The following is a 27,987-nucleotide window of genomic DNA, read 5'->3' as shown; positions in this document are numbered from 1 at the left end:
GTATTAACTTCGTGTATAATCGAGACTAGGCCAAGAACTGCTATTGTTTTAGAAGTGTAAAGGTACAATTTGGCTGCACGCGACAGAGCCAAGCGACCGAGGCAGGTGACAGAGTTACGAGACCGAGACTGGTCGCTTCCTGTCTGCTCTCTGTACAATCGTATGAAGTACAATCACGAGCGCGAGACAAAGACAGGCGACAGAGACAAAGCACAGGAGACCGCTCTCGGACCAGTAGTGTCTCGCGACGGGCTCAGGCAGCACGTGTGTTGTTGAGTAAAATAATGGCAGAAATTAAATTTACTGGTGACCAAGATGAGCAATTGGTAGAATTAGTAGCAGAAAACCGACCACTGACCACCGACAGAAAGAACCTTCTTCGCGTCTGGTTTTGAATATTGAACTCATAGGTTTTCTTTGTTTCTTTCGCAACAAATAACACAGCAACACATCATCTTCTTCTTATTCTTCGAGTAACCTTTTTAGAAGCATTTGTGTACTCATTTTTCACAGAATATGTGCACGTATGTCTCAACAAAACAAAGAAAACAAACACTTTGCCGCATGTCTCGGTCGTCACCTCAGAAGTGTGTGGCGACAAGCTGCGATGTGTCCGTCTCCCGTCTCTGTCGCCTGCCTCGGTCGCTTGTCTCTGTCGCGTGCAGCCAAATTGTACCTTAATGCTACAGTCACGCTATCTGAAATGTTATCGGTTGAAGACGTTAAGACTATCATCCACTTCAGTTTTAGTTTCAAGGAAAAAGTAATAATGTTGCAATATGTCGGATGTATCCAGAAATGGCATTGTGAATGCCGACCACGGGAAAGATAACACGCGTCAGGATGTTGGAAAGTAGAAGACTGGAATATTAAATGTCACTTCGGCTGTTTAGGCGTATCTCTGTTCCGCACTGGCCATATCGCCGGAACCGGAAATGACAAGATAATGTCTTCGAATATCAATAAACTGGTTGGCCATAATTTAGCTTGGTCGTTCGAGTAACTACATAAGAAAACTGTTACGACATTTCTTGCTCTTTGCTTTGGATATTTGGGCCATATGCTTTGTCTCGGCTGCGGAGGGCCTGCCAGTTGCCGTGCTGTATTTATTACTCGCCTTAAAATCTTTATCGACGGATGTTAAGAGTTAACCAAAACCACTTTGATACTTCAAGAGGAAAATAGGTTGTTTTAATTGACAGGATTAAAATTTCGTGTGTCTGTAATGTAATACGTTACATGCGGAAGCATGAATGGCTTGGTTAGCTAACGATGCTAACCATATGCCGGTCTTAAGATTTCTGGTTCCGCTGACCATGTTGATGATTAACATGTTGGTTCAACTGACATTGCATCTGGTGTACCGAAGTACAAGCTCCATATCACTAGCAGGAATTTGGCCACAGACCTGAGGATAATTTAATACTATCCGGCACCACCCAATTTAACTTGTAGGTAAACTTTTACCAGATTACACGGTGCAACTAGTCAGAAGACAGCCATCTTGTAACTTGTAGTTGCTACTAGTTGTATATACCCTTGGTTGGATGTGACACCAGTAGATCCAAGGTACTTACCAGTTGTAGTCATGGGTAGTTCGTCTGTTAAAAATAGATCTGGTATTTTGATGACGTGGTTTTCTGAGCCTTCTGAGAATTTACGTTGTGTCATTTGAGGAATTCTGACGTGGGGGGCGGAAGGTTGCCGAAGATTGTAATTTTCTCCCGGAAATCAGACGTTGGCCTGTGGCAGTATCAGAAGAGGCCGCGTCCTTAGATCATTTTGCATTTGAATTTAGTTTCATATATCTTATCAGATTGATGCAACTGGTTCACTGCTCCTGCCTGAATGTTTATTCAGTCAGCTATTAATTTACATACATACAACCCAAAAATCTAACAAAGAATCCTCTTAATGCGAACTGCAGAAACTATCTGCGTCTTAATAAATACCACAGATAAGATTTTGGTTTCACGTGATATGACCGCGTGATAAATGTAAGCTGGCCATTTCTCAGAGAGTATTTCTTGATGTTAAATTTGGTATAATTGAAATTCTTTCGTCTTATTCAACAAGCTAAACTTCCATATATCTTATTAGACCATGTAAACCATACTTACCTGCAGAAGTCTCATTGGCCCAACAGCTTTAACTTATCACTTTCATATTCACTATCAAATTAGACTGAGTGAACAGATTGTTAGCAAGATATAGCTAAGACTCATGAATCAGCTTCAGTGCTTCCAACTGGTGGTGGTTACCGAAGAGTATCTCTGTCTATGATCTCTGGTACTCTGTTGTATTTTCTACTCTAATGAGCGTTATTACACATTCTTTTATAGGCAAGCGTGATCATTCATTACACTAACCATACATTGATCTCTGATTTTTTTCCACAGTTGGAATTCGTAACAATGCGCTGATTATGTACTGAGATTTGCTGTATTCGTTAGAAATAAATTTGTTCACATTTTCTGTCTAAAACGTTTCTAGGGGATTCTAAGGTTGCTAAACATTTATTTCATTTAGACCTATACTTGTACAGCATGTAACATTTGTGTAATGTATATATGTTTGCATGTTCACCACCCTGCAGTCTCGCTTTTCAAGGCATGATCTGCCCTTGGCCTGAACAAGCGACAGCAGACGAGGCCACCGAAGGGTCATTCTTGTGATAAGCTTGATGCTATTGGGAGGAATGACGTTCTAATTTGTTGTGTATGACCCTCACAAAGAGAATTTGTAGATCAGAAATAAATTTTCCAATCCCAATTTATTGATTCGTGGGTTATTTAACGACTTTATGCTGAACACGTGCTTAGCCTGTAATGAGGTGAATCATAAGTAGTTGAGGATTTGGAAGTACTCATGGGCCGTTTCAAGGTACTAGTCCCGGCTTTCTCCACACGAGAGGCCGAGGAAATTTGCGAGAATCCTCAGTCAGAATGGTCGATGACACTGCCGAATTTCAAACCTGAATAATGCCTCCCAAATGCAAGTGAAGAGCATTATCGCTCGATTTGAGGTCATGCAGATTTATTTAAGTCTGTGCATTAAACAGTGCTGATGGCACGTGTTTGCGAGTTGCCGTTGTACCATTCATAATCAGAATTTGAGCTCTGCTGCGTTTATGAACCTGGAATTTCTTTAACCTGATCTCATATCGGCTGTCACAGCATTTCCATTCTGATCGGTTACAGATTTTAAAATTTGATAAATTGCTAAGCTTACTGTCGTACATTTTGTAATTTAATTCTGCTACCCATATCTTGTAAATCTCTATCCATTTTGTCACGAACGTCCACCATATGAATTCCTCAGAGTTAACGTTATTTGTTAACGCTGTGTGTAGTAAAGACATTTTTGTATGCTTGTTGCAGTTTTTATCGCAAGTCGGTGTCCTCTGCTACTTTTCCTCTCTTCCACATCTTAATCTGTTCGATATTTTTTCACGATGTTTGAGCTGTATTTATATAGTTCAGAATATATTGTATCATCTGCTTGTGCCTTTCTTCTCTTCAGCTTTGATAAGTGCTCTTTTAGTTATCCTCCGAATCGTGTTGCTAGTCTCCGAAGTATTCATTTCATTCCTTCGGTGATGGACAGTGTCTATGTCCGTGTGCTCCACTTACTAACACTAAGCGTTTCCTTTTACCCCCCTCCCCCCCGGTCTTAAAGCTTCTTGCGAACGCTGCCTTATATTTATTTTATATTTTCGCTTTACTTCCGAATAACATAATTTTCTTCAGTAACATTTTTATACTTTCTTTCTTAAAATGTCTGTGTTGAAACGTTTGCCCGCTTTGTTTCTTAATGTATTCCAGTAGCATCGCTTGTAATATGGCCGCTTTAAGCCTGCACAGACAAAATCATTGTCTGAATTCAGAGAACGTGCCTGTAAGGCTTGGCCTTTAATACAAATTTCAGTTGTTCACTCATCATATCTTTTTGTTGTAGCTGGAAACTGGGGATTTATTTGTTGTGTAGTGAAAAAGAACATATCAGCTCTTTCCTGTAATTGGTAAGTGTTCTTTTTCTGCGGATGTATATTAAATTGCCGAGTTGGTCATGATGATAATCCCTTTGGTGGTCAATTATTATTATTTTGTTTACTTTGCGAGTATGGGTAATCCGTTCGGAAATACACGTTTCTGCTCTTGTTTGTCTCGCAAAAAACTGATGTTTTGAATTCATGTTTCGAAGGGTTTGCAGTAACGGACGTGTGTGGAAGTCTCGTATGTAGTTTCCGTATGCTTCTGTTCTTAGTTACTGTAAAGGCTGTGCACTCTTTATTTTCGGCTTAATGCTGTTTTTCTTGGCTTCTGTGTCATTTATGCTGGTGTTTTTTGTGTCGATTGTGTATTTGATCACTTGAGACGGATGTAGGTCTATTTCATGTTTGAAGAATTCCGTCTTCTGGGTTGTTGCGCTGTGTAGTCTGGTCGATGTTTACCAACGTTTCAGAGGTCATACTGCCTCCGTCATCAGGGCGATGAACAGACTACACAGCGCAACAACCCAGAAGACAGAAAACTTCATACTCACCGCTGTGAAAACCTCAAATCCTACTTCATGTTTGTTTATGGACTGCGTTTACACTTTGCTGTATTATCAGAACCTTTTACTCTGGAATGGATTCCAGCTCTTCATAGGCATTTAACATTTTGCATGACTTTACGTTTTAGTTTAAACATTTTCAAATATGAAGTAACCCATAGCGTATTGCTTTGCGAAATACTGAAAGTGAAATAAACCTCTTCAAATTTTGTTACTCAGAGCTGTTACGCTTAATCCTTTGAAGTACGAATTGTTTCTTGTGGGTCGCATGTTCCTCGCCCTTGCTGCAGGATGATCGCCCCTGTTTTGTGTGCTCATCGGCGAATGACTTGGCGCTTCGTCCCACGGGCGCTGTCCTTGCAGCACGTGGCGAAGGGTGCGTGTGTGTTTTGGATGAATGAAAGCAGAAGAGTCGCAGGAGACAGGCTGGTTGTAGTATTGATTTTATGTACGCCGTCGTAGAGCGAATAATTCCCATTCTCTTTTCAGAAGTAACACTTTACAAGACAGCTATAAAAATTAACTTTTATGGCTGTTTTAAAATTAGGCGTACATATAAATGAAACTGTGCATGATGATAAGTTTCGGCTAAAACACTCCGTCTTTATTACAAATGTTTCTGTGTAGAAACTACAGATTACGAATTATTAATTATACAAATCTAAATCTAACAACAAATTTATGCAGTCATTGGTAGTACGTATTTAACTGAAACTGCGATGTGGATGACGTCATCGAATTATGAGCGCACATTTTAAAATTTTTCACACAGAAGAACACAACATGTGTAAAGAACGCCCCAGAAAATATTGAGCGACACTGAGCATTCCAGGTACCATGACGATCTGTGGCATGGGATTTCTTGAGCCCTGGTGATTGTGATTTCGTGGTATTTGGCGTCCAAATATTGTTTCCCCTCATACGTTTCTTAGCTGCAGCTGTCGTCGGTTCTTCCGTGTTGTATTTTCAGGTGGATGTTTCTGAAGACTGAACTAGTAACGTACGTTTCACAATAAACAGAGACCTGTCCATAAATCAAAACCATCGTCAGTCCGTCGATGTTTAACACCTCAAACATTATACAGCCTCCAGTCGTAGGATGAATCTGGGTGGTGGATTGAAAGGGATTCGAACGTTATTTGAATGAAGTTAGCGTTTTGTAGTGTTAAGTGTATAATGTCATGTAATTCAGTTGTGTGTGTATATAAAGAAGTTGTTCTGTGTGGGCGCAGTATCAGAAGAACCTTTCCTTTTTTATTTATTCTAAAGTAATCAGAGCATGCCGTTCTTGTGGAACAGTACTCTCCTTGTTATTAGTTTGCGCGTACAGTTCCCGGATACCATGCAGGTCTTGTGCGTTGGTGTTTTAGAGTTGCGAGTTCCGTTTAAGCTGTTGGCAGACTCTTTGAAAAACAGTTTGGGAAAGGGCACAAATATCGATGCAGTGCTTTGTAGAGTATGCCGCTTGATACACTTTGGAATAAAAAGTCCAAAACCAGAAGTGACGTAAGCTTCTGGTGCCATAATTCTAATCGTTAATCATTTCCTAGTATTTGTCTGTATGTGACTTTTCGCTGTTTTCAATTAATTTCACTTATGCGCCCATTTAAATATTATGTCTTTTCTGCGAGTGCAAGAAAAACACTCAAATATCAAACGCTTTTATATTGTGCGATTGATTAATTTGTTTGTTACAGATTTATCAAAGAACCGATTTGGTGAATTGCCAGTAGAAGTGACTGAGTTCTACTTCTTAGAAAGGCTTCAGCTCTATCACAACACCATTAGGTCTATTCCTGACTCTGTGGTGTATCTCCAGTCTCTTATATACTTGGATCTCAGGTGGGTCAATTTGTTTGTCTGAGTGAAATTGTAACGTGTTTATAAATATGAGAATAACTGGTGTCATTTCTCATTGTCCCTCCTCTTCCTTCATATTTGAACCAGTTTTCAAGAAACATGAGGTATTGCTACATAGAGGAACATTAAAGGGATTTTTAATTTTTTCTTTGTAACATTTAAGCTTTCAAATGCTTATTGCTTAGTATTACAAAGAAAAATGTGTGCCTGCTTTTTATGCATACTTAGAATATTTGCTGTTACTGTATCTAATTGTGTTATGATATCGACATACGGTCGTTGTTGAACTAGCCGGAACCAGTTGAGTGTGCTTCCCAGTACACTCTGCCAGCTACCTCTTGAAGTGTTGCTAGTAGCAAATAATAAGTTGGTCGCGCTTCCGGAGGAATTGGGCCGTATGAAGACGTTGGCTGAGTTAGATGCTAGCTGCAATGAAATCTCCCATCTTCCTCCACAACTTGGTGAACTTCCAGTGCTCAAGTCTCTCGGTGTGCGCCGAAATCACCTCGTTGAGCTGCCGATAGGTAACGAACTACTTTTATTCTGGTTTGTTAAATTTAAATTTGTTTCCTTAGTAGTCACTGTCTTTCAGAGTAGTTTAGAGTTATGAAATTGTAATATTATTCCTAATGGATTGTTCTTGACTTAATAATGAAGAATGATATCAGTAAACAGTGCTGATAATGATACAGGAATAGTAAATGTTTGTTATTGCTTAAATACCGGACTTTCAATTCAACACAGTAACTTTCAGTGTTTTCAGATATTACCAGTAAAGTTTACATCAAATTAGAATATGCACAACGTTTTCCAGTCTGCTAGTAGTGCAGCATGTGACTTCTCAGGCTGCATACATTGCAGGGATTTACTTAACTCTTGCATACAGTATTTTGTATGATTTAAGTAATTGTTTTTTGACAGTTTAGTGATAGTAATGGTCGTGTAAATAATACTTGTACTTAATTCAGCTTCTCAGAAGTAACCAGACATTTGATTGAAGTTCCTAAACTTCTAGGGCAACTTATGTACTAGCTTCTAATAGAGCTTCCATGCTATCTTTATGATGTAAGATTTGAGGTTTTCACAGCGGTGAGTATGAAGATTTCTGTCTTCTGGGTTGTTGCGCTGTGTAGTCAGGTCGATGAATCGCCTTGATGACGGAGGCAGTATGACCTCTGAAACATTGGTTAACATCGACCAGACTACACAATATTCATCGCCCTGATGACGGAGGGAGTATGACCTCGGAAACGTTGGTTAACATTGACTAGACTACACAGCGCAACAACCCAGAAGACAGAATTCTTCTTATCTTTATGATATTTATATTTTCATCCAATCAATTAACATTATCAGAATATGTCGGAAGCTGATTTGTCTCATGCAATTCCAGCCCCTCTTTCTGCTCTTGGTTCTTCCAAATGGTGTATTTAAGGGCAAAGCCAAATAACAATAGTGATAAAGCATCGTCTTGGTTTGACCATTCTGAATATGAAATGCATGAGACAAATGTTTACCTATATGACGTTACTTTAGGTTTTATTTAAACATTTTAATTAGCCTAACTGGTTTCATGCTGTATGCTACTTTAAATCATAATGTCCTTCATTGTGTACCTATTTAAATTTAAATCAGCACTTATATCAGACATGTCAAACTCTGTGTCCAGGAAGGGCTGCTTAAAAATGAGATGACTTTTCCAGTGGCTATTACAAGATGTATTTTTTTCCTTTGCTTTTCCACAGGCACACAGATGTGGATTTAATTTAAATTCATTTCCACTTCATTTAAATGAAGTGTAATACAGAAAATTGTGGTACGGAAGTGGCTATTTGACATGTGTTTGAAACTGAAACATTGAGGATTTGTTAAAATATATACTAATTTCTTGCTTTATGGGAAGAATTTGTTCCTTGAAAATTGTTCAGTAAACAAAATTTATTTTAAAATATGAATTTCCTATTAAGTTAAAGACAGTAGTTGCAGATCGTGTGACCTGATATAATAAATACATTTCTGAATAATAATAATAAATTTCAGGTGGTTAGTATTAATAAATATAATAATACTCTTCAAAGTCACTGATGCTGTTAGGGGATTATGCATCGAATGTCATAGTATGAAAATAGCAACTGGTGTTTAATACTGGACAGATAGTGGACAAACCTGGAAACATACACATTTTTAGCTTGATTTTGTTGTAGCAAAAGTTAATTGGACACGTTAGAAGAGAGATATTAATATATTCAATGTGTAATGTAAACTTTTTTAATTTAACATATGTAAAACAAGAAGTTAATGCACTCTGAATCATTTTCTCTTTTGGCTTTTAATACTGCTGCTGTATTTGCTATTCTTTGTAGTGGATGATGGTGAAATTCTTGGAGACCAAGTAAAGTTAGTAGATATCATGCTGTATCCTCTACATTTCTTTCTTCCAATGAAATCAGTAAATGTGTATGTATTATTTTGCTCTATTTAGAAATCACATATCTCAGGCTGGTGAAACTAGACATCAGTGGGAATAGGATTTCGACATTGCCAGTGGAGCTACGTACCATGACCACATTGGTTGACCTAAATCTAAGTCATAATCCTCTCACATCCCCACCATCTTATGTAAGTGGATCTTGTCTTTTGTAATTAAGTTATTAAATTTTCCAGTGTTGTGCATAGAGCTTGTTTTTTTATATAGTTGAGTAGTTTGATAAAGTTCTTATTATGCTGAGTATCAGATTTTCTTGGAATTTTCTTTGCATTATGTAAGGGATTTAATTGAATATGACAAATATTTTACTTTATCATGCATGGTAGCATTCAGCTGTTTGTGGCAATACTTGTGTCTTATGGCTTATATAATTTTGATTTCTTCAGACTTCTTAAATCCATGAACAGTGATGGTGATCACATAATGAATCTTGTTTGTTTTCTTTCATATTGTATTTTGGCACAACACAGTTCTGATTTAGGAAGAACAGTCATAAAATGGTGCAATATAATTTTGAGAACTCATGTTTTCCACTTGTGTACTCTTATAGTTTGCATCCTACAGTGTACCTCATAATGAAGGGTGAAAATAAATGGAAGTTGGTTTTCTGTCAAGCTAAATTCTTACAATTATGACATGAATAATTACATGAAATATGACCCAACATGAATGCATTGAGATGTGAAATAGATTAGAGTTCAAAACAAATATTATGTTCATTTAATATTCTAAATTTCATTGAATTTGTTTGCTATGTCCAGAAGTATGGTCCTTGTGCCTTCTCTTAATAATTTTATATTCTTTTACGTTGTTTCTTAGTGTGGTATTTTTTCAAGATTATGTATGAGTAATTACAACAATTACTTTGTTCTTATTTGTCTTCTCTTCTAGAATAGTGTGGAAAGTGATAAAATTTCCATTCTTGAGTAACTGCTTATATGATAAAATGCAATTATCATTTAATACTACAAAAGTTTAGAATCACAGCTTTGCATTTCTTCAGAACAATTAAGTATAACATTCCATGAATATATATAGTTCTTTGCTGTAGCATACTTGGCATATTGCTTCTTAAAAAGAAGTAATGGTGAGAGTAATGAAGGAAGTTTGTGGCCATTTTCAACGTTTAATTTTGTCAGCATGACTCTTCATCTGTTTCAGCCTTAATTCTCTGAATTTTCTGGTACAACAGCTAATTTACCCAAATAGGTTCTTGTAATATATTTAAAAACTGTACCTTGAAATGTTGATGGAATTGTGTAATTCCTGCATGTAAATCAGTTGCTAATTCACACAAAATTGTTATTTTGTGCATTGATGTCCTTGTAATTTTTGAGCATGTGGTATACCTGGAAACTAGGTATAGTACATGCCACAGTCTTATGGCTTCATATTGTGAAGCTTTTCTTATTAAAGTAGATGCTATCTGTTAATTGGAAACTATGAAGTGTAGGAAAATTTTGCATCTGCTACTGTAATTATGTCTTCAAATGCTGAAGCATGGGAAGATTTGATTCTCAGTTGACACACTGCATTATGAAGTGACAGATATATGCATGATGACAATGGTGAAGTTACACTTGATTTTCATTTCTGTCTATAAGTTTTGATTATTTTGTCTTAAAATTTGTCTTACAGATGGATGCAAGAATAATTCAGGGGATAATATTTTTAGTTGTATGCATTGTAAAGTAGATTAATGAGATTTATGCCATTAAATATTCCTGTGTTGTTAGTTATGCACGAGGGGTCGTGTCCACGTCTTTAAATATTTGGAGATTCAAGCCGTGAAAGAGGACAAGAAGAGAGGCATTTTGAGTGAAGAGCTCAGGAGGGCTCATAGAAAAGCTGGACACTTATCAGATTTGCGGTTTGCAAATGGTATTTCTGCAGAGTTACGACAGAAAAGGTACACAGTGGACAGCGGCTATAGCACAAGTGATGGAATGGATAAAAGATGGTCGCAAGAAATTGGAAAGGTTAGAGATGAACCTTGTATTACATATTATTATTTGTAAAATGCTCTCAGTTTTTCTTCTGCATTATCCATGTTGTTATTGCGTTAATGGGGAAGGATAGGGGAATATTGAATTCATTGTTGTGACAGCATAAGTAGTAGAATAGCATAAGGTTTTCACATACTACCAGTTCAGTTCTTTACTGACTTGCCAGTAACATGTAGAATAGAATAGAATGCACTTCCACTCTCATTGGACATGTGTAATGGGTGAAGGTTGCTTATCTCTAAAGCTAATGGAAAAAAATGTATTTTAGTAAAATATATATTTTAAAAATGTATGAAAGGAAAATAAAAATTATTCTAGTTGAACTTCAGAGAGGATAAATTGTGCAATAGGTAAGTAACTGTTCTAAATTGATTACTGTTTAGGGTGCTGGAGGGATCATTGGAATAAAATTACATTTTAATGTAATATTATGTAAAACATCTGGCTCACTTAACTGTTCTTGAAATAATATATCTTCCATGTGTGACTTGATTTGATGTAAATTATTACTTAATAATTTAGTGTGTATGTGGTTTTGGGTTGTGGATGTATAAATTTTAACCTCATTTCCCTCTTAAAGCCCTGTGTTACACTTGTGTAGGTGTATCAACTAGTTTTTATCATTCATGGCATAGTACTTTGTATTAATGTTTAATGCAATGTTGTCTTTAAAACTGGATTTATAAACAGTGGTATATACTTGGAGGGTAAGTAGGATATACTTCAAGCATTGACTTCCTTAAAAGCTAAAATCATATTGTTTCCTTAACATTTCATAATATGTATTAACATCTGCTGCTTGCTGATGGGTATGTATGTGGTAGGTAGAAGATGATGAAATTGGTAGAGTGAAAGGGCAGTGGACCCATCAAGAAAGTGCCCCTATTCCAGTGAAACATCCTCCAGATATACACACCAATGGTAACTGTAGTGGTGCTTCTACACCTTCTACTATTAGTCCGGGAGAAAATACCAATCTTGAAGATGAACTGAGTAAAGTAAGTTTTTTTACCATTTGCTGTGGTGTAAAGGAACATGGTTCAGTACCAGAGATGTTTGTCCATTTTTTAAGATGGATCTGTTCTGTCTGAGATTTGGGGTTCTTATAGCAGTGAAGATGTCAGTGTGGTCTTCTCGGTGTCAGTGCCATGTAGCGTTGTTTGTGGTTGTATTGGTGATTTGGAGGAACTTTGGTAACCATCTATGAAACTATGTGGCATCAAATGCTAGAAGATTACAGCTACAATTGTATCTCTTCTATTTTATTTTATGAAATTTGGTGTTGGAAGTTGTCAGGAAAATTTAATTTTGGTTCATATCTGTCAAATGTGAACTCTGCATTACAAGAAACTCAGATTGAACTTTCGTGGTTTCCTTAAAAGTGCCTCATCATGTGCGAAATTTATACGTAGTGGTGTGATATATAATATTTTTGTAAGATAATAAATAGTGATTAATATTAATAAATGAAAGTTTTTTGTTTTTTTTTGAAAATGTATTGTAAGGTAATTTGAATCAGTACAGACATAACATTCATTCAAGACATAAATGTTGTGTTACACTGATGGTAATGTGATATGAAAACAAAAGGTGTATGTAAAGGAGACCGTTAAAGTAAAGGAGTTCAATTTCCTATCAGAGAAATATCTTATACATGATATAAATCAGGATTTAAGGTTAAGAAGAAGAAACACATTTTAATTGTCCCATTGTCATAATAAATACATACCAAGATCAATGAGGTGTGTAAAATCACAACATGCACATTTGGAAAAATACATGTTCTTAGATTTGGAATTCACATTTTCATTTTTGTATTATATTTACTTGTAGTGATTTTAGCACTAGCTATTAATAGTATGCTAACTAGAGCATGGATTCATTCTTCTGTTAGCAGTTGGATCATTGACTGTAAAATTATGCACAAAACATTTATCAAGTGCTCTTTTCACTCTTGCTTATCACACTTGTTGTTGACTTATACATTGAAAAACAATTTCAGGCTATTATTCTCCATGAGCACTTGGAACGGAAGCATTTGGAAAGAAAAAATTCTGATAAAGAAGACTACATAAAGCTCTCTAATGCAATAGATGGTATAAGACCTACTCATGGGAGGTAAGATTTAGATCAGAATGGTGGATAATCTATAGTAACACTCGCCTAACTAACTAACAGCAATGGTATGGATTGAAAACTCAGACTTGGTGCATAGTTATGGTAAACCTCATTAACTGGTCTGTATGCTTTGTATAACTCTTTAATATACTTGTGATAGTGCTTGTTTGTATCTGTCAGTTTGTATTAACTTAGTAGTTGAAAAAGATGTAGAGAATGTTATTCTGTTGTGTGGATAAAATGACAAGCATTTTACAGATTTGTTATTTGGATAATCTGTGTTGGCACTTTCATACTTTACCTTTACCAACAACTTAATTATGGATGGGCAGGTGGGGGATGTTATGTCTTTGGCGTCTGCTTCTTGTTATAGTGGCATTAAGTATACCAGTCTCAACCCCTGTACTTAAGTGGCTGTACTTATTTGTCATTAAATTTCACATGAAAAGTAAACAAACAATTGTAATTATAATTATGAAAGTGAAGGGTGTAGAATTTCATGAATTATCTGAAATGGAATCAGCCAGTCTTAAATGTGATGGATGGCGTTCTTTATTATTGCAGTTGTGTGTGTAAGGGAGTGTGAGAGCTGAAGTAATAATTTTGTCTTGAGCATTATCATATTAAATTTGGTTCTGAAACTCATTAGAAGCAACAAAATTTTGGTAGTCTACTCTTTAAGCAAATTATGAATTTTATTTCGTTAATAATAGTTTGTTTTTATATTAACCTTAGATTAAAGTTTTAATGTCAGAATAACAAACATTGTAGTTTTTCTGTTTTAAAAATATTTTTCATCACACATCCCTCTTCTCATGTAATATGTGGAAACTTAGCTTATTCTAATACATTTAAATTCAGTTTTTAAATTTGTGCTGAACCTTCATGGCATAGGAGGATTGAGAAAATTACTTAATGAAGAGCTTTATAATTTGAATATTTTACCTGATGTCAGGATGATTATTTCAAGGATGATAAGAAGATTGATATGTGACACATGGGGTAAATGAGAACTAAGACAAAATTTTGGTTAGGAAATGTCAGTGGAAGAGGCCACATAAGAAACCAATTGTAGATGGGGCAATAATATTGATGAGGATCTTAGAGAAATGGGGTTTGGAACCTGAGACTGGATTATACTAGATCAGAATGGTATACAGTGGCAGATTTTGTCATTTTGGTAATGAACCTTAAGGTTACAGAAAATGTGGGGAATGTTTTTAGCACCTTTGTAACTGTCAAATTTTCAAGGAAAATCAACGACTGTGTACTTGGATGAAAATATATATCATCACTTTTCCCATTCCCAGTTGTACATTAAGACATATTCTGTGAATCATCAAATGGTTTTCTGCAACAAAATTGTTTATGCTTCTGTTTTTGGTATGGGTAATATGCATGTACTGTCTGTAAACTTCTTATGTAGGCATGTTGCTTGTGGCTTCAGCAGGAACTGCATGACTCACTGCTAGATAAGTGAAGATGAGGGTGGCGAGGTATGCATATGACACAGGCATGTAGTTCCACTCAAACTGAAGATAGGACATGGAATTCTGTCCTGGGTTGGAGATGATTAAATGCCAAAACTAAATATCTCACCATATCCAGTCTGGGGCAGAATTCCATGTCATATCTTAAGTTATGAGTGGAACCAGTGTGTTTGGGACATCCATGTGTTTATTGCCAGTCTCATCTACAAATATCTGATATGCATGGCAATACTACACTGCTGGACCAATTTAAAGCATTTGCCAATACTTTGGCACCATTCTGTCACTAGAATGGTGGTAAGTTGTATCATTCATTACCACTGTTGCTGCATTGCACGTACACAACAAAATGTGGCGTCACCTGATAACAGATGGAAAGTGGGAGCTCATTTTTCTGATAGTAAGACTGACATATCACTATTGTAGTTAATTTTAACATATGCATTATTACATTGTGTTTCACACTTCCCTGGGAAGTAATTGTACATGATCATATGAATAGTGTAAATTTCTTCAACCTGATCAACAATTTAGTTGCTGGTTAAGTAGTGTAAACTGGTATGTTTGTGTGTGTTAACTGGCATACAAAATCATTCCTTTTCAAAGAATAGGAGGTTTTATGTCAGCTGCACAGTATTTTATTATTTTTGAAGGTATGCCATTTATAAATCTCATTGTACTTGAATATGAATACAGTGAATGCTTGTAGCTAACTGAATTAAATTGCAGACTAAATATCAACTAAATAGGATATTGAGGTTCTCATGGCAGTGAGTATGAAGATGGCTGTCTTCTGGGTTTTACTTCTGTGTGCTTGCTGCCTCCATCATGAGGACCCTGATTATGGAGACAGTAAGCTCCTCTGAAATGTCGGTATACTTCTACTAGACTATGTGACAGTGCAACCCAGAAGACAGCCATCTAACAGTGGCACAGCCTTATCAGTTGTACTGTTAACAGGACTACCGCTAGTGTAATAAGCAACCAGGTTATTGGCTTTTTTTACCCTTTAGGCTGGGCGCAGACCAATGTAGCAAAGCGCTTTTGCTGCAACGTGCTGAAACATGCTTTCGTATTGTTAAAGATAGGACTGGCGCACACCGATCGAGCAAAAAGCAAAAGCGCTTTTTAGCACGATGGAGCAGAATGAAGCAGAAAGCATTTTGCTCGTCTCACTTTCTCAGACCATTGCTCGCTCGTGAAGCAAGATGTAGCATTTTTTTGTGCGCATGCGCCAGCTGCTGTTCGTCATTTGTTTTCTGCAGTGTTGTGTTGTGATCCGTTCTCCAGCTGTAATTTGTCCAGGTCCGTGGTTCAATTCCCGAACGGGCTGAATCTTGAGATGAAGGGTAAACCAGGATTTGGCATATTAATCTGGTTTATTTAAACGAAAAAGGTGTGATTAGATGATATTTTAGTGCGCCTTCATCCAAATTTAAGTCATTTTATTAATTTTGGCAATTTTAAATGTATTAAATTGGGAAAGAGTGGCGACGCTCAGTCGTGTGAAAGTATCTCCTACCGACATTCCGTCTAACGGGAACGAGACGTAAACAAAGCTTTTGCGCTCGCAAAGGTCGTTACGCGGGGAAAACCTAAGCCCATTTATAATTTCTCCCAACAATACCACAATAGCATAGCAACATCCTCATCATCTTCAGCCATGACGACGACTGAGGTACAATGAGCAAAAATGCTTTTGCTTTGATTAGAAGCAAGATGTAGCAAATTGCTTTCAGTGGAAACAAGAACACTTCTGCATAGAGCACATGCGCTTTTGCCAAAAGCAGCTTTGCTACATTGATCTGCACCCAGCCTTAAGCTACAGGTGGGTTTCTGTATATTAAAATGTATTGCATCTATTATGACTTAAAAATGGATTTGGTTGGTATGCTGTACACTTGTATTTTGGAGTACCCTGTTCAAATCTGAGCCAAATTACTGGCTATTTTAATGTGAGTTTAAATCATTTCTCACATTCTTTTGCCAAGTGCAAGGATAATATCTTCAGATACATCATAGTTGCCTCCTTTCAAGTTCTTGCCATTCATTATCATTCCTCATCATTTAACACTATATAATCTGTGAAGTTCAAACTGTATCCTTTCATAACATGTGTAAGAATCAGTCTGTGAGTCATTATTTTAGTGCCACTGTGCACAGTCTGTATTTGTATTTTGTCAGGATAAGGTAAGATTTAAAGGAATACATGCCACATGGCAACAACATAAAAACAGGAAATATGAAAAGGAATTGAATGTATGGCACACAGCAGGAATTTGCATTTGAGTAATTTACTTTGTTCATAGATTTAAATTTTTCCCTTCACTTTTGAACATTTTTTTACCAAACATTTCATGAGGCTGAATTTGAATTTCATAAACTGATAATGTTTAGTGTGAAGAAGTTTGATTGTGTGATAAACTGAATGTGTGTAGGAAACTAATTTGTATTGGATGGTGCAGCGGCCTTCTTAAATAATAATAATAATAATAATAAAATTGTTGTGTTGGTGGATATGTTATGGGCATGAGTGACAAATAGTTATTTTATAAAGTTTTAGATTTCCTTTACCAGAAATCTTTTTTGCTATTTGTACTGTGCATGCAGTTTAAAGTGGAATTAGAGTGGCTGCAATTAATTGTCGTGCTTTGTATTGGTGTGTGTCAGTACTGATGTTTCCATTTACAGCCCAAGGTTTCCTTCCAACAGTGTTAACAAAGTTATGGCAAATGGAACTGGGTTGTCTCCTACAGCAGAACTTGCTATGAATGGGAATGGTTTGGTTCCAAACCAAGAGGATAAGAGACCTCTGGAACACATACAAACATATAGGTTCGTACTGTGTGTCACACATCCTTGTAGATATTGAGCATATGTTAAGAGGAATAGAGACATATTTGGTGTTATTGATGAGGAGGTTCAGAATGGTTGAAATAAAAAATAGAGACTTGAGTATGTGTTATTTCGATAAAACAAATTTTAAATGTATTTGTTGTGGATGCAGTAGAACATTGCAGTAGACATTCAGAAAATAAATTCGTATCATCTATAATAAGTTATGTTATTTTGGAAAAGTACCTGTGTGTTGTCAGATAATTCTTTCCTCATAATCTAGTTTTGCTGAAGATGTCCTGCTGTGTATGCTTTGTGTCATAGTGTTAATTTTTTGTTCAGTTCTTATTTGCTCATGTTTTCGTTACTTGTGTAGTTACTTGCATTTCCTGAATAATAGTTGGCCAGAAAAGTACATGCGATACCAGTATTGTAAGTAAAATGTCTTTCTTCGTTTCTTTTAAAAGTAAATACTTTTATTCAGATTAAGGTTTTGGTGTATTTGTAATTTTGTCTTACTGTGAAATTCTGCCAAAAGCAGTAAGGCACTGTATGTTTATTTGTATGTTGAGTTTAGAGTTTTAAGTTTGGTAGTTTTATAATTCTGTTCATGTTTCTGATTTAAATCTCTTCTCTGCGAGTATGATTTGTCAACACAGCAACATCATAATCCTGCCATGTGTTAACTATGAATATTGAAATATCTCGGACACTTTTACTTTTCTCCATTTTCAGCACACTTCAGCACATCAAGTTTTCTATTTTGGACATTTCTGCTATGAATACCAGTTTATTGTAACTACTTTTGATGTGTATAATAAGAGTTCATTTTATTTTTCAGGACACACACAGTCTTTTCTAGTAGCAAACAAAGATGGTTTCTTGTAATGGACATTTCTTTTTACATAATTTTTGTTTTATATATAATGCTCATTAAGTGATACAAGTAATAGAACTCCACTGTAACACCAGAAAATTATTATTTTCAAACAACCTGTGCTTTTTTCTTCTGTTTTTACCAAGTACATGGAATGAAAGTACTTCATATGTTATACCAACATTGAGTGGGTTAATTATTTCCTTCTTAATTTATTTATAGTTACAATTAAACATTTAGTCAAGTACAGTGTTAAATTGTAAATGTTTTTTCATGTGATTTATAATTGTAGTCCTGTTTTACATCTGGAATTATGTAATGGTAGGTTTCAGTAGCAAAAGATATTTTGTGATTGAACATACTTTAATATGCATGGCTGTTATGTCAGTAATGAATGTTATGTACCTACCCTGCAGAGAGTACAAGGAAGCTTTAAGGCAACAGAGAGCTCATGATGGTGTGTATAGGCCTCGAATGTCTGGAGATGGCGCTCAGCAGACCATGTCAGTTAGCAGTGAACTGTTGAAACAAGATGGAAGTTCAGGAAGTTCATACACGAACCAACCGCAAGCTTTAATAAACCACACAAACCATGTATGTTGTTTTATAAATAATTTTTACTTTGTGGAATTTTATGGGAATTAAGTTGGTAAATAATATATAAAGCTCATGACATGTCATGTTTTTGTGACTAGGACATTCTCCAAAACAGCTCTGAATCTCCTGTGCTTCAGAACAGAATAGAAACACAGACTAATTCAAAACAAATATTTGATGATGGTGTTCACAAAAGGCCAGTTCAGAAAGTGATTCCTTCAAGAAATTGCTCAGCTGTTACTTTCCAAGCTTCAGCTTCTTCCTTAGTTAATGGAAGCAGACTGGATTATGGAGAGAAAAATGGTGCAGTTACAAGTGGACTTCATGATGGAGGTTGTTATATCAAACCAAGTTCTCCTATCAAAACGCCTACAAGCTTAGCCCATCTTCCTGGCTCTACTGGCATTCTCAGCCCTAAACTAGTCACTGCTTCTGTGGGTTATGTACATTCACCAGTTCCTGTTACTGCCAATGGCAGTCAACATCGACCCTCAACCTTGGGCCAGCCAGGTACTAGATCGCCTAAAATAGGAACAAGCCGTGGAATTACATGGAACAGAGATGTTCCACCTGAGAAGCTCAGCTTTACCATGAGAAGAGAGTTTGACAAAGCTCGTGAGGAGGCAGAGCTCATAGAACAATTACGAAGTGTAAGTTTAATCATCACACACCAGCATCATTTATTTATAATATAGCAAAACATCTTTCATGTAATGAGTTTTGTTTGTTAGTCTTTAATGTTTCCTTCAAGAGAAGATTTTGCCTATTAAACAGATTTCAGTGTCTGTAGTTTATTCAAAATTATAATTAAGAAGGTGGTTCCTATTATAATGTGAATCTATTTGTGTCTTTCATTGCTGAAAACATATTGCGTGTGTTAATTTTCTGTATCTGTCATGCAATATAAATGCAGGGTTATATGAATTTTTGGCTATAAGTATACAGTAGAACATAATTGAACATCTTTTTTTAAGCTTAATTTCTGTCATGGTCATAATTCAAAACAAAGCTTAATCTTTTAAATAATTTGTATGTACTAAACTTGTGAACTTGTGTGCTAAGCAACACAAACCAACTTTATATACTTAGATCTCTATTATCCAATTTTGATTTTTGCTATGTGATATATCACATAATCTGCAACATGGTTTGATTAATTGAACATATACTAAAATGCTGTTCTAAATTTATTCTGATCATCTTTACCTGCAGTGTAGACTTTGATGTGACTTAATCTCTGGTACATCCTTTAAATTACAACTTTTCAACCAATTCTTTATGTGTGGAGAGGTAAGAAGTATACAGTGCATGACTGTGAGTGTGCAGTGACTAGGGAAGCGCTGTAGTATTGTTCTTAGTAAATTGATTCTGCACAAGCAACTGCTACTGTGCTGGGGCATTGTCATGCAGGGACATGAGTTTTGACTTCCTTTATTTTGGGAAACTTGGGTGAATGGTCTTAATGTACCTCTGCTTGTCACCTGTACATCTCTCGGGAAGAAACATCTTCTTGTTTGTGTGATGCTCAGTGTTAGTTACTTGCATGCAGCAAATATAATTTTTTGTCACCTGTGGCAGTCTTTTGACAGTCCTGAATTGTTATGTGATCTATTGATGAGCAAACCATTGATCCTTATGCATTCATCACATTGTTCCTGCATTAGCATTCTTAATCTTCTTATCTTTACTGATGGTAGTGTAGTAGCTGCCATCATAAATCTGAACTTTCTTTGCAGCTGCCTGCGTTATCTGAAAAGGATCAGATCACATAATCTCCTGCACATGTCTCACATTGTCCATGTTCTTTGATGTTGCAGTCTTGTCTGCTGCACTGGTCATCTTACAACAATTCATGTTGATCCTTGAACCTGTGATACCATGCTTGTACCTTGGCGTGGGACCTTGCCATACTCTGTTCACGCATTTGTACCTTTTCCATTTCTGACTTTTCTAATCTCCGACAAAATTTGATTTACTCTGTCGCTTGAGGTTTTACTTTTACTGCATCATTGAAACCTTCCACACATGGACTTTCCTTTGTGTAATAGCTGCTGAAAAATTCTAAAGTATATGTCTGTGTATGTTTGTATGAGTGGGTCTTTTTGATGTGAACAAGCAGCCTCGAGTTTAAATGGTACAGTGTCGCTGTATGTACTTCTAGCCCAGATTTTTTTGAAGTACCATGTGAAACAGTACAGAACTGCCAACTGCATGAACAGATTTTAACCACTTGCATATCTGTAGTTAATGGGATTATATCTACACAGTATGCAGGATAAACACAAAATTATAGTGAAATAAACTTTATTTATTAAACAGCTTCTCTGGGTTTATACTAATAATGTGTGGTCATTTTATATACATTTAATATATTTCAAATTTTAAGAGCTTGGTTTCAGCTCTGGTTGTGCTTTATTTCCAGCATATTGAGACACGACTGAAAATGTCATTACCAGATGACATGGCTCCTGCATTGACAGACGGTGTAGTCTTATGTCACTTGGCAAATCATGTACGACCACGATCTGTTGCCAGCATTCATGTTCCTTCTCCAGCAGTGGTAAGTTGAATCATTTAATTGGTTGTTTTACTTTAGGCTTTTTAGATCTGAGTAGATTGCTAGTTGGTGCTTCTGCATTGTGTCCGTAGTTGGTGCAGAAATGTTGGTATGCATTTCTTCTCTTTGCCTATCTGCAGCATAATAGTTATTACAACACATTTAATTTGAAATTTGGCCTTAGTGAAGATGGCATGTAAATTGTCCTTCAGCTGTACCTTATACAGTACATCATAATGTCAATCTTAGAAACTAATGTGATACTGAATGATACATCAGAGCAAGACAATAAACAACTCAAAGTTAATGTCAAATAAATATACTGTAATGCAGTTCATGTTGAAATAAGAACATTGATTTTAAAAGAAGTTAGGATGGCATGAGAGTTCAGAGCTCTATAATATGTCAAGACATGTAAAGTAGAATAGTAATACAGCGTGAAAAGACAAGTATAATAAGCACTTTGCATGAAATAAAAGTAATAAGATAGGAAATATATCTAACACAGCATAAACATTTCTTTTGCTTAATTATTTAAAAGACTAAGGTTTATGGATAGAGAGAGAGGGTATTGAGCATAAAATTTGTTTTATTTTTTCTTATATTTTTTAAAATGTTTTTGCTATGATAAAATATTCAGTAAGTTATGCATAAGACTTGCTCAGAATGCATGTAGTCTTCATGTAAAATGTTGACTTTGAATCAAAACTGGAATGTGATAACAAATTTTAGTGAAACTGCATCATCAGATTTCATGAAAATCTTCAGTTTTCAAGTTGTTACATGGAGGTAGGTATATGGATGGACAGGCAGACATAGTGAAGCTAATAGACTTACTTTTGCAGCTGTTTGTTGTGAACATGGCACAAACCCATTTCAGTTAATCTTATGGTATTAGAAGTTTAGACTTCATTACATAAAGGTTATGCTATTTAGAAAATGGTAATTTTCTGTAAAGTATGTTTGCCATTTCATCATTCTATGTACAGTATGTAAGACTGAACATAAAGTGCCAATTTACAATATCGGTTGTAATGTTTGTTGTCGTAATATAGCTTTCAAAACTAAAGGTGAACTGCTTTTTCAGTTAATTTTTATTAATAGTTTCTAAGAATTTTACAATTTCTTATAAAACTTAGTTTTACAGGAAGAGAGTAGTGTGTAGATTGCTTTTCAAGCTTAAGTTCCTTCTATAGTTACAATGTTTCAAACCAAAATATGATCATCTGGTAGCATTTACTGTTTAATTTTCTGTTGTTGAATACATAAATTTCCTTTTTTTTATGTTGGTTTGAATGTAGTGTTATTCTAAAAGACTTTAATGTAGAATAAAATGACCTTTTAATATTAGATTTAAAACAACAGTAACATAGAGGAAGACTTATTACAGTCAGCAGATTATAAAATGGCAAGAATGGCCAGAATGGGAGATAATAGACATATTAGCCTATAGTTACTGAAAGTGAATTTCTTTGAAACATTGTGCTTGAAAAACTGAATATAAGAGTTTCTTTGGTGAAGAATTGTATTTATATATTTTATACAAACACGCTTTGTGTTTCTTGTGCCTTCATATTGTAATATCTCTGTTTATACTTCAGCCCAAACTAACAATGGCAAGGTGTCGAAGAAATGTGGACAATTTTCTAGAAGCATGTAGGAAGATTGGAGTAGAAGAGGTAGGTGCATTTGGGCATTATTATTTTGTTCTGAGCATGTTACTTGTTGCTTAGCCCCCTTTACTGTCTAATTTCAAGGAACTTTCTGAAGTCACTGCAGTCAAGTTTAAATTTTAAAGTTACCTAACTAAGTATCCTAATTTTAATGCATACATTTTTAACCATGTTTCATGCTTACACTTGAAGCTTTTCTTTGTGTTGTTTCTATAAATATTTTAGGCATGCATTCCGACATACAACTTAATGTATTGTTTTAAAGTGCTCTGTTTGTGATTATCTTGGTGAAACAACAAAGCAGCAGGAACTTACAAAGTGTAATCATATCTGCTGAAATAACATTGCTTCTCAAACAGACAGTCAAAACTTGAGCCCTATAGCATTGAAGTTCTTTCACATATTTCAATTGGTATTGTCTGACTCGTCAAAGGTACAGATTATGATTTATTATAAGCACAGTGTATTAAAATTATAATATTCAACCTTCATGTAGTCAGTATAGTGACTAGGCTGTGGGCAGGGTTTTATACCCAGAAAGGCAGAATTTTACTCTTTGCCCTATTATACAGACTGGCTTTGGAGTCCATTCAGCTTCCTATCCAGTGGATCCTGGGGTTCTTTCATTGGGGGTAAAGTAGTCGGCACTTGAAGCTTCTCCATGTAGTGCTGAAGTTAAGAAGTTAAGAAACCTTCTTTCCCCCATATCCATAAGTCTGCATAGTGTGGTGCTTAGTTAAGCACTGGGGGACAACTTCACATTTTTGACTTACATTTGTTGATCTTTATTGTCATCATAAGGGATTCATTAGAAACTGAATGTAGTGATGTCTCATATATAGATGTAATTATACATCATACTATATTTAAATATTGCTGATTAGAAGACTGTTGTAAAACTTGTTACCCTTAACTTGTTCATTATATATTATTTCTGTTCTGCTTTGTTATAATTGTAGTTATTTTGGATACATACTTTCACTTGCATTCTTTCTTTGCATTTTTCTTTACAACATTCACAGAAATCTTTGTGCGGTAAGGAACAAAGTTTGCTGCAGGAATTGTATAAGAATTTGATCATTATATTTTGATTTTATTAGCTGTAATTTTTTGTTGTTGACAACTTCAAAATCCACAATGGTGCAAGAGGTTTGCAAATGCTGGAATATTACTTACTGTGGCTGACAATGATTTAACACACCGTTCTCCTGATTTGGTTCTCAGATTTCCTTCTGTTTTGTTGTATTTTTAGCATAGATATAACATTTTGTATTTGTGGTCTGTTTTGTAGTGTTTGGTGTAGAACTGTATGTTTGTTTGAAAGAAAAGTGTTTACGAAAGAACTTGCCAGTTGTGGATTTGTCTAGTCATGGCCTAGGTGCTTTATCATGTGCAGTCAGATGCTGACTTCAACTTTAAGAAGTTTTGTTGTATGCACCATAGAAGTTAATGTGCACTGTTTTATTCAGTATATGTTACATAGTGCATTGTTGCTTTATTTTGCTCTTCAGTATGTATAACTTTGCCAGCTGTGTCATATTACAGCTGTTCTGCACCAAGGTCTGAACTATGGTTATGTAGGAAATTCCACAATGAATTGACATTCAACTAGCTGATTAATTACTGAAACCTTAAAAGAAGCTGTTTATGTCTGTGGAAATGACAGGACACATGCAAATGCTTGGGAAAAGATTTATGTTAAAATATCTTTATTTACTGTTGTAGTTCAGCATTGGATAATGTAAAAAAGTGGGGAGGGATTGTCTTCTTATGAGAAAAGAACACAATCTTTGTGATCTGTGAGGTTTGACTATAATGTTTTATAAATATATTTTGTGTTGTGTCTTTACTTATGTATAACTTCCATGTTTTTGCGTAAGGTTACATAAATAAGTAACTATTTATTCTTGAATAACATGTCATCTAATATACTACAGTATAGGTGCTGTATCAGAATGTAAAGTGAATGCCATTTCTAGGCCCTCATTAGGTAAGATGTCAGATATTTCATGCCTCAAAACAGATTCACTTATAGTGTAACAATTCCCATGCAGTATGTTTTCCTTATTAAGCTGGTTATCCTTATGCTTTCCAGTACATAAACCAAATTGGATGATTTACAAAGTATTGGGTGATATATTTACATTATTCCAGATAAATAGCCTTATTTAAAACCAGATAATTATTATTATTTAGTCTTACAGTTATTAGTGTATGATGTGTTACAATACAATGCATGATGTATAGTGATCTACTTAAAAATCATAGAATGCTAGTGAGACTAGACTCCGCTGTATGGGTATCACTGCCAAGATACTTGCTATGATTTCAGACATGTTTTTCATTCCTAAAAGAAATTCAGTGGTTACACTTTACAGTTGTCTTCTGCAGTACATGAATACATTTGTTATGAACTTGACACTGTTCTTGTTGACTACTGTTTATATTTATACTTTGTAAGTTACCTACAGTTGCATAGTTAGGTCGTACTACACCAAGATATGAATTTTACTGGGAAGAAATATAGGACAAATAGTCCAAGCAAGGAAGGCATTCTTTCTCCATTAATTTATTCAGGATAATTAGTAAATGCTTCTCTATACAATTGGAAAGTTGATTCTACATTTATTATCAGCTTCATTCTGAGCTGGTTACATTTTGAGTAGTACCCATATGATTATTTTAAATATGAACTAATTGTTATTCACTCACAAATTTACTTCTTCAAATAGTTGATATCCTGGCATTTTTTAATTGGGAGCAGACTATTAGCATAGCTTTTTATTCTTTGCAGTTTGTCAATAGGTATTTCTGGTCTGTAGCTGTGGTCCTTTATTTTCTTCTTTTTATTTTAAGTTTCAGTTCTTAATTTGCATGTGCTGGCCATAAAGCTTCTCTGTTTCCTACCACATTATAAGAAGGCTTGTGTTTGTTTGGGATCAGCTATTGATACATGAACTTATTTACATTTTGGTTTTTGCTGTTGTTTGTTAACTGTTTAATTAAGTCATGTTGTGGTGGAGGATGTAATTATATGTTTACATGGTTTGACCAGGTGGTTTTATAGTAACATGATTTATATGCTGTCACACTTGTAGTATTCTATCAAGGGACACAGATACTGGTGGGACATGGAATGCCCCAACTGTACTTGTTGAATGCAAATATGATTTAAAAAACAAAAACATGCCATCTTTGCCAAGAATTGAGATTCTTGTTGCTCTTCAGTGTTTATGACAGTTGATGAAATTGATGTGTTTGTTCCAGATACCTTATGTGTCTTCTAAAATTTCACGTCTTACATTATATAATAATGTAAACATTTAAGGCTTATTTATTTCAGATTTTGTTTTATTTTCTATTTGTCCCAGAGAAGTCAGCATTTTTCATACCGTGCTACTCTGTGCCCAAAATACAATTTTGAACAGGAAATATATGTCTTAATTTAAGATTCATTATGTAATTTTCTTCCCTTTCTAAAGCAGACTTTTATTTAACCTCAAAGTTTTAATTCCAAAATTCTGATGACACAATTTGTAGATTATGTTAGACATGACTATTCATTCATATGTACAACAGGAAGAAATAAAACTTCAACACAGTAACCAAATGTTTTCGTTGAGAGGTTAACACTCCTGCTTAATATTCAGGAGGTCCTGGGCTCTAATCTTGGTCCAGAGACCAGCTATCCTGGCTGGGGTTTTCATGGTGTTCTCATTCCCTCCAGTAAAATTCTAGGTTAGTACCTTAAATTAGACCATGGCTGCTTCCTTGCACATCCTTTCAAATTTGTTATTCACTATCCTCTCATTTGATGCTGTATACTTGGAGCTACTGAAAAATCATCATTAAATAAACTATAAATAAATAAATTAAACACAATAAACATATCAAGAGTCCAGTAAGTAAATGTAAAATTTCTTACTATATGAAGTGGGGTCCAAGTTCGAGTTCAGAAGTACACAACCTCATTAAAATGATAAATCCTAGTTTTTACAAGAATACATTAAATCTGTCATGTATATCTGTATTAAAATGTATAAAACTCAACTGAATATATGGATTGGAAGTTCACATGTGTTTTAGTTAATTTTTCTTTTAATTGAGATTTTTTGCATTGGATTTAAATATGACTAGACCCTGTTTACTTGGATATGGCAGAAATAGTTTGATCTCTATTATCTCCTTGAAATACAAAATAAGTTGGTAGTTTTTACTAAACATATAGAAATAATCAAATATTTTACTATGAGCAACTAACCTGACTCCGTCATTTCACCTGTAATCCCAACCAGAATTTTAATTCAGCCTAAATAACATGAATTTGTTCAGATTGCAAGGTGGTAGTCTGTCCAACATTACCAGACAGCATAGAGCCTTGTCAGCTCAGTGTGATTGAAATACGTCTTCATATTCACCATTCAGCAACTTGACTGGCTCCTCTGGTTGTTAATTAAGAACTCAATTGAGATTTGAGGTTCTCACATGGTTGAAAAAAATGTATATTTCTGAGAGTATGTGTGTGTATGTGTTTATTTATATATATAATATGAGATATGCAAGAGTTACTTCTGTTGATGAAAAACAAACAACGAAAATGAGAACCATGCTATATAATCAGAATTTTGTGATTTGGTTATTGTGTTGAGGGGCATTTCCTGGTAAAAAAGAGAACTTTTGTGAATAAGGAGAATGTTTCATGGAGTAAGATTAGTAGAATAGTACATCCAAATACAGAACTAAACCATATCATTGTGAATAATGTTGTTGACTTACATTATACACATGGGTTAGACAGAACATTCAGATGTCAGATTTTTGCTTCTCTATTCTTGTCAGTCATTCCATGTTTGATGATAATGTGTTCAGTTCTTAAATCTGGTCAACCTAAGTATACATATTTAATTGTTTTAAAATTTAGTAGAAAAT

At 35.2% G+C, this 27,987-nt stretch overlaps 1 protein-coding gene and 1 long non-coding RNA gene across 8 annotated transcripts in view; one reads left to right on the top strand and one right to left on the bottom strand.

Annotated features, from left to right (window-relative positions):
* Positions 1-2,199, bottom strand: part of LOC147875062 (uncharacterized) — a 41,849-nt gene extending 39,650 nt beyond the window's left edge. The window contains exon 1 of the long non-coding RNA XR_015535280.1: positions 2,121-2,199. This is a non-coding gene — a long non-coding RNA (uncharacterized LOC147875062). The remainder of the gene's footprint in view (positions 1-2,120) is intronic.
* The window catches only part of Lrch (Leucine-rich-repeats and calponin homology domain protein), a 69,677-nt gene that overhangs the window by 20,873 nt on the left and 20,817 nt on the right, over positions 1-27,987 (top strand). For 2 of the 7 annotated variants that reach the window (XM_022072084.2, XM_022072082.2), the window contains exons 2-12: positions 6,255-6,399; positions 6,709-6,941; positions 8,900-9,036; positions 10,642-10,884; positions 11,736-11,909; positions 12,914-13,029; positions 17,211-17,354; positions 18,648-18,825; positions 18,927-19,478; positions 21,251-21,388; positions 22,987-23,064. In XM_022072084.2, the coding sequence (XP_021927776.1) occupies positions 6,255-6,399; positions 6,709-6,941; positions 8,900-9,036; positions 10,642-10,884; positions 11,736-11,909; positions 12,914-13,029; positions 17,211-17,354; positions 18,648-18,825; positions 18,927-19,478; positions 21,251-21,388; positions 22,987-23,064 (2,138 nt within the window). Of the gene's footprint in view, positions 1-5,910; positions 6,064-6,254; positions 6,400-6,708; positions 6,942-8,899; positions 9,037-10,641; positions 10,885-11,735; positions 11,910-12,913; positions 13,030-17,210; positions 17,355-18,647; positions 18,826-18,926; positions 19,479-21,250; positions 21,389-22,986; positions 23,065-23,630; positions 23,888-27,987 lie in introns of those variants that run through there. The other 5 variants (XM_022072085.2, XM_022072089.2, XM_022072083.2 and 2 more) reach the window with 5 other exon arrangements.

The sequence above is a fragment of the Zootermopsis nevadensis genome, unplaced genomic scaffold (genome assembly GCF_977971745.1).
Source record: "Zootermopsis nevadensis isolate Lab colony 2312 unplaced genomic scaffold, Znev_1.0 Znev_ptg000002l, whole genome shotgun sequence".
Lineage (NCBI taxonomy): Eukaryota > Metazoa > Arthropoda > Insecta > Blattodea > Termopsidae > Zootermopsis > Zootermopsis nevadensis.
The sequence above is the reverse complement of the archived record's forward strand: the minus strand, read 5'-3'. Positions and strand labels throughout refer to the sequence as shown.